The sequence below is a fragment of the Gadus morhua genome, chromosome 14, assembly GCF_902167405.1.
Source record: "Gadus morhua chromosome 14, gadMor3.0, whole genome shotgun sequence".
Classification (NCBI taxonomy): domain Eukaryota; kingdom Metazoa; phylum Chordata; class Actinopteri; order Gadiformes; family Gadidae; genus Gadus; species Gadus morhua.
The window spans coordinates 24,242,233-24,249,732 of NC_044061.1; the positions used below are offsets into that span (position 1 = coordinate 24,242,233).

Below are 7,500 nucleotides of genomic sequence, written 5' to 3' on the forward strand. Positions count from 1 at the left end.
CAGGCCTCCGCCGGTGGTGGTCCTCGTGGGACTGGCTGTACTGGGGGCAGGGGTCCCGGTCCCGGTCCCGGTCCCGGTCCTGGTCCCGGTCCCGGGGCCAAGGCGGGCTCCGGTGGTGCCGGGGCGTCGGCGTTCCCCTTCGGACCCCCCCGCTCCTCCTCCGGTTCCCCGACCTCTAGCCTGGCCCAGCTGCACCACCCCCCCCCCCAGCACCACCTACCGCTCCGCTCCAGCACCCCACCCCTGTCCACCCTCTTCCACCAGGGGGCGATGGGCGGGAGCACGGGGTCGGGGCTGGGCGGGGGAGCGGGCGGGGGGGGTGGCGGGGCCTGCGGTGGAGCGAGCAGCTGGTGCACGGGCGGCGGGGGCAGAGGTTCTGCCGAAGGGTCGGTCAGCGTTGAGATCGAGATAGAACCGGCCCTGGCGACGGATGACTTTACAGAGATCGGCGGGCGTTTTGAGGGGGCCACCGGCGGCCATTTTACAATGGGTGGAGCTACCGGGGAATCGGTGGGAGGGGTTAGTGGAGGCTTGATGACCGGCGCCGCTAGGGGAACAACTATGGGATCGATGGGCGGAGCTTTTGGGGAATTGATAGCAACGCCGGATGGATTTAAAGGCGGGACTATAATGGGCGGGTGTTCAGGAGGCGCCTCGGGAGGAAGTGCTGAAAGGCATAAACGGGGTTCAATAGGAGGTACTTATACAGGGGGAGGGGCATCCGGGCACACAGGGGGGACGTCAGGGGGAATGGCAGCCGGAGCGTTAGGCTCTCCCGGCTGCCAGAGTAACATCAGTCCCATCTCCACCGGGTCGACCAGCTCCATGCCCGGCCAGCTCCCTCAGGTGGGGTCGCTGCAGCAGTTCTCCGCGGGAGTTCGAACTGCTGGCGGACTGAACCTCTTCCACTCCCCTCCGCAAGGATCCCCGGCCTCCAGTAAGGGCCAGCCCGTCCAGCAGCAGCCTCTGGAGGGCTCCCCGTCGTCAGCGGGCCTGGTCAGCCTGGCCGTCCTGCGGTCCGCCCTGCTGCCCCACCAGCTGTCCCTGGAGAGGTCCGCTCTGGCCTCCCTGGCCCAGTACGGCTCGGCCAACGCCTCGCCCTGTCTGACGCCGCTGGCCCCCAGCCCCACCGTCCAGAGCCCGGTGGCCGGTCGGACGTTCCACTACAGCGTCCCCTCCAGCGCTGCCGGCTCCCGGAGCTCGCTGCTCATGCCCCAGCCCTCCTTCCCGCCCCAGACGCACACGGGCCCCGGGAGGGAGACGACGGGCCGCTTCTCGGAGGACCTCAGACTCTTGTCCTGCTCCCGCACGTCCCTGCCCGAGGAGGTGGCTCAGGCCCTGGGACACCCGCTGCCCCGCAGTAGCATCCAGCTGGACACGGGTTACTACCCTTCGCCCTTCTCCTCACCCACCCTCGTGCCAAAGCCCCGCAGCCCGATCCCGGGGCACATAACTCCTCCCTTCCAGGTGTCACCAGGCCCCCCGCACCAGACTCTGGCGCCGCCGTCGTCGTCGTCGTCGGGCCCCGGGCAGCCCCCCTCCCGGAGGGGCTCGGAGCTGGAGCCGCCGCAGACTGTGCGCGCCAAACTCCCGTCCAACTTGTGAGGTTGGATCGCACCCTCCTGCTCTCCTCCTGAGGACTGACTCAGCGGCGGAGCGTCTCTCTGCGCTGTTTGTTACTCGCTCTAGATCCGGCCTTTGCTGCTGTGTTCCATCTCCTTTTGTTCCTCCCCTGAGATTTCACTTGACTGTGATATAAGATTACTGACTCTTTTTCGGGTGTTTCAGAGCTCCTTGTTTTGTGTTATGCTTCACTTTTCCTTTTTTTAAATCTTTCACTCGATAGATATATTTCAATATATATGTTTAGCAAAGAGACTAGGGGGGTGTGCAATTGAATCTATTTCCTTTATTTCTATGACTATGCCAAATTCATCTGCTGAGGTTTAGGCAATGCTTCGTTGAACACAATAATACATTTTTCTGCGGGAACCTATGCACTAATACCTGCATGTATAGAGGCTTTTTGTGTCCCAAGAAAAAATACAACTCTAAACTTTTTAGCTCAAAAGACACGCTTCAATACTAGCAGGCTCTTTTACCTACCTATGTGGGATGACATATTGTCCATCCTCAAGCGTATCTATTAGATTGTACTATTTATCCTCTGTGTGACCTTTGCAAAACCTACTTGGTGTTGGAGATGAGATTTTAGGGAACCAAAAGAGACTTTTCCTATGTGGTAATCAATTTGCCTTTTCTTGGCTTGTATGTCCATGTTTTTATACCACTGTAGTAAAACTGTATCCTGGAGGGTTTGTTTTGAAAAAAAAAGGCCTAAGTCCTTGTCGATATTGAGACACACCAACGCGTTAACGGCTGGCTTATCCTTAACTACGTCCTTACAAGCTCACTTTGTCTTCCAAGTTAAAGCCGCAAAAAACTAAAAAAGGAAAGTGCTGTTGTATGTGAGGGAGAGGGTGATGCTTGCAGTGTGATACCGATCTCTCTATGGGTGTGAGGGGGGCAGAAAATATCTCTGTTTCTGACAGTGTGCGTGCGCCCGGAGTTGCTCGCCAGCAGAAGTGTGTGAGAGTGTGACCATGTTGGCGCAGCCTGATGCAAGACAGCATCCTGCCCTGACTGATCAAAAGAAGTTCTTGGTTCAACAAATACTAGCACTTCCACACATCCCAGCTTGTGTGTGGTCATCTATTTGCCAGACATAAAATCCATATATCTTAAGATACAATCTTTAAAACGAATGGCATCCACAGAATTTGTTCTGTAAATGGTCGGAAAACAAAAATAACTCTCCCCATTTACTGCATAGCATACTCATTATAACAGCTCTTTCAAGGGCAGGGATACATCAACCCAACGGAATGCCACTGGAACGTACGGGAGCTCGGGAATGCAGGATGTATGCAACACGTCTATGGCTGCTAGAGTGGACTCTCAGGGGCTGGGAGGCCCCCATCATGAAGACTGATGGTCAGCCAGGCTTTCTGACCACGCTTGGTTGCTGCATTAGAAACAACACACGCACACAAATCGTGTAAGCAGGCCTTCCGCAGTAATTCACAACATTCAAACCACTGTAAATAACGACGGATAAATAGCTCCAAACATTTCTACATTATAATTGCCAGCAATGGTTTCCGCACCCTCTCAAGGTGACTAGCGAAGACAAGACGACGATGAATCACCGAACCCAGCGACTCCCCAGCCAAACGTGGCCATTAGTGAAATAAGCTCTCTTTAGGTACGTGGGCCCGGGGAGCGAGAGCCCGGCGCGGGGGAGCATCTGTACTTAGCGGCGGTGTGCCTGGGAGAGACCCGGGTCTCGCTCACCCAGCTGGGGCCCTACCTCAGACACAGAGACACAGCCCTCAGCGGCGGCGGCCTAATTGAAGCAGACAAGCCTGGATCTCCCAGGCCCGCACAGGTCACCGCGGCCCGGCTCGGCAGAGGTGTGCCGGGGACGCTCTCCGTCCTCATTAGGGTCTCCGTCATCCCCACCCCCACCCCGTAGCGACAAGTATGCACGGTCGCACCCACGCAAACATCGCAGAGATGTATCTCTAAAGCAAAAACAATCACACGTGCATGGTGGATGCTCTCCTAAGGAAACCGATCATTGGTCTCATCCCCCAGCCATCCGAGGGGTCTCTTCTCAACGACACATTCCCCTTGATTGAAAACCTGGTCATAACAGTGCGAGCGATCGATGGCACCGCGACACGGCATCGCTGCTGCGTCTCTATTTAGATACGTCAGGGGAAATATAAAAGAGGGGTCGTTTGTTGTCCTCGTTTGTTTTGATTAAATTGAAGATTGCGTATTTGCTTGCGTTCATCTGTTCATGTTTTTATTTATCATCTGTACGTTTTATATTAGCGAGGCTATTATCGTTCCATATAGGCAAACATCCCAAGCCCTTTTTCAAAGCCATTCATCCGTAGAAGAATTTGACAAAAGCAGCCTGAGCTTGAATGGGGGAGAGACAGGTAAAAGGATCTCAAAGTGAGGCGGAGGAGCAACATCTGCATAAGGCCAGATGCTCGGCGAAGGAACAGCAATGGGTCAGTGCCTTGGTTAAGGGCATTTTATCAGTCTTATTTTTATTTTCTTCAAATCCGGTAGAGCATTGTCAGGGCTTTCCATCCAGGTGTATCCACATTGGTTCAAAACATATGCAAGCAATGGTTTTATACAAGTATTCCTTTACTGAGGAGACAATAACGTGCAAAAAACACATTACATTGTAAACCCACTACACATCCCCTATTCATACCCACCTCTCTGTCTGTCGCGGTCTCTCTGTCTCTCTCTCTCTCTCTCTCTCTCTCTGTCGGTCTCTCTGTCTTTCTCTGTCTCTCTCTGTCTGTCTCTTTGTCTCTCTCTCTCTCTGTCTCTCTCTTTCTGTCTCTTTCTCTCTCTCTCTCTTTCTCTCTCTCTCTCTCTCTCTCTCTCTCTCTCTCTCTCTCTCTCTCTCTCTCTCTCTCTCTCTCTCTCTCTCTCTCTCTCTCTCTCTCTCTGTCTCTCTGTCTGTCCCTGTCTCTCTCTCTGTGTCTCTCTGTCTCTGTCTCTTCCTCTCTCTCTCTCTCTCTCTCTCTCTCTCTCTCTCTCTCTCTCTCTCTCTCTCTCTCTCTCTCTCTGTCTTCACTGTCTCTCTCTCATGCCGTTTTCCAGTCCCTTCCTTGTAAGCTTGCTGGTTGTCAGCCTTGCTGTCGTCATCTCTGCTGAAGCTCAGCTCGCTCTTGGGAGCCTCTCCAATATGCATGTCCTTGTGCGCGCTGCGTGTGACGCGTGGCTCTGCAGCGTGGAACGCCATCTCAAAGGAAGTGGGCTGGTGGAAGGTGGTGGTGGTGATGGTGGTGGTATCGGTGGTGATGGTGCTGATGGTTGGGGCGGGGTTGGAAGGTGGTGGAGGTGGTGGTGATGATGGTGATGGTGGTCGCAGACGGGGGTCCCAGTGCAAGGGTCCCAGCATGGGGGTCCCGGTATGGGGGTCCAAGTATGGGGGTCCCGGTATGGGGGTCCCGGTACAGGGGTCCCGGTAGAGGGCCCCCCTGACAGCATGACCTTATTCAGTCACAGGGGGCGCTTCAGGGTAGAGCAGACAGCAGCGTCTCCGAGGTAGAGGCTGTAAATGTGAAGAGACGTTGATGCATTGAGCGAATGATCTGATTGGACACGGAGTCGAGAGGGGACGTCAAGCAGGCGGGCCCCCCGTCCGGTACTCATATGAGGGGACTCTGAAGGGAGGCCTGCCTTATGAGTGCTGGCCAGGTCACTTGCGTATGTTTTGATTGAAGGTTATGAGGAAGGGGACTTCTGCTGGGCGATGGAGCTGGCAGCTGACGCGGTGATGTGTGTGTGTGTGCGCGTGTGTGTCATCTGAGTCCGTGTGTATGTGTGTGTGTTTGTGCCTGCATGTGCATGCTTGTGTGTGTCTGTGTGCTTGTGTGCGTGTCTATGTGTCCTTGGTGAAGGGGGGGGGGGGCTGGATGAGGCAGCACAGGTCATTGCCCGGGGAGCGTCTAACAATGGGACGTGGATTGATTATTCTGGATGAGCTACGGATCTGCTCCATTATGGCAGATAACGGGGCCAGGGGAGTGTATCACTTTAATCCGTCACCGCCAACACAGCCACCGTCACAATGTGACCCATGCCCCGTCCGCCTTGAGCACGGCGCTGCAGGAAACACGTAAACACCGTCGTATGGGGCGGTGTTCCCTGCAGGGACACGGCTCACCCCAACTCCTAAACCGCGGAGGCTTTAGTTATCCTCCAGACAACATGCGAAAAAAAGTTTTGATTGGAATTGTTTGTAAGATTGGATTTTAGCTTTCACTCAAATTCACAAAAATCTCCAGAAGGCACCTTCTTTGCCCTTTAGGGATGCAAACCATGCAATAGGGGAAAGGGGGCTCAGCTGGGAATTCAATTGGAATGCATTGAAAAATGTATTTCCTCCGAGCGACATGAATAGAGAAATGAGCGACTGGCCCATTCATGCATGGAGGTATTTCCATCCCATTTCCCTATGTCATCCACCTAAACTCCGCCACGCATCTGCCATTCATCGCCCTGCGTCCCACCGAGACAGGCCGAGGCCGAGGCAGATGAAGAGTAGGGAGGAATGCATGGCTTTGTCGAGGCGCTCTTGGTCAATCAGAGCCATGCTGATTCAATCCGAAATAATGCAGTTCCAATATGTACTGATCCACGTAAATGTCAGGTGCAGTTTAGGGTACAAACTGGAATGAGGTTAGAGTCAGATGTGCATGTGATCGCATCAAACCGTGTGGAGCACATTTCATCGGGTTCATGAACCCCTGGCTATCTGGATTCACCTAGGCACCGTTTTGTGGTGGAGGCTGGGGGTGAATCCGCACGGATGAACAAACAGTACACTCAGTACACTCATGAAAACATTCTCAGCGATTGAGAATTATACACGACACCAACAGGGGTCAGCTCGCGTTTTCTCTACGGTAAATGGGAGTATGAGCATGTGTTTACCAGTACATTTTCATCCAGACCCATATACTAATCTTCACTCTCCAACCAACAAAAAACGATTTTCGGGGTTATCTTTCGGAGCAAGGCAACCACAGTCCACCACTGGTTATTTTGACATACAAACTGTGCCTCGTCATAATTGGTCATAAAATGGACATCGGACATCAGAACAATCTGATTTGCGGGCCACAGCAAGCGAAGGCACTGACCTCAATTACAGATGTAGTGTGAGAGAGTGGTGTGATTGTCACCTGCAAGAGGACTGCTGTGAAGCCCCCGCCACCTGGGAGCGACCCACTTTAGGTTAACCTCCACACACACAACAGAGGTAGAGGCTTACCTCTGTGTGTGTGTTTGTGTGTGTGTGTGTGTGTGTGTGTGTGTGTGTGTGTGTGTGTGTGTGTGTTCGTGTGTGTGTGTGTGTGTGTGTGTGTGTGTGTGTGTGTGTGTGTGTGTGTGTGTGTGTGTGTGTGTGTGTGTGTGTGGTTTAATACCAGATTATAGATCACAGATACCCCACCGCCTTACACATCTTTGTAGCTTAACGTTTCGGTGGCAGTTCGGTGGCAAGAATTCCCATGAATCGAGCTAATTTACCATTTGAATCGATATAAGCAATCCGTTCAATGTCAATCGAAAGTAAATCCATGTACAACTAATGTTTAAACTGACACAAATGGCCAAGGTAGATTTGGTATCGAGACAATCCACGGAAATATGACAGGGTTTGCTTTTGTTTAATTGTTAAATAGGCTGTTAGGAGGAAGAAGGCAGGGTTTAGGAGGATAGAGGCTGCAGTAGTGTGCATGAGGAAGCGTGCTTAAGCCAAGCTATTGTGCTGATCACCGTCTTCATGTGTGGAGAATCCCAGCTGGACTCTAGGGAAGAGTGCAGTGGGATGCAAACAAAGGTTTAATTTGTGAAACCATACTCTATATTGTTACTAAATCATGTGATGCCAACATA

General features: G+C 53.1%; 1 protein-coding gene across 1 annotated transcript in view; it reads left to right on the forward strand.

Annotated features, from left to right (window-relative positions):
- The window catches only part of hcn4 (hyperpolarization activated cyclic nucleotide-gated potassium channel 4), a 76,726-nt gene extending 72,355 nt beyond the window's left edge, over nucleotides 1-4,371 (forward strand). Inside the window, 1 exon segment of the mRNA XM_030376524.1 lies at nucleotides 1-4,371. This exon segment is cut by the window's left edge and continues 497 nt beyond it. Within this exon segment, the coding sequence (XP_030232384.1) occupies nucleotides 1-1,605 (1,605 nt within the window). The 3' untranslated portion in view covers nucleotides 1,606-4,371.
- The last annotated feature ends 3,129 nt before the right edge of the window (nucleotides 4,372-7,500 follow it).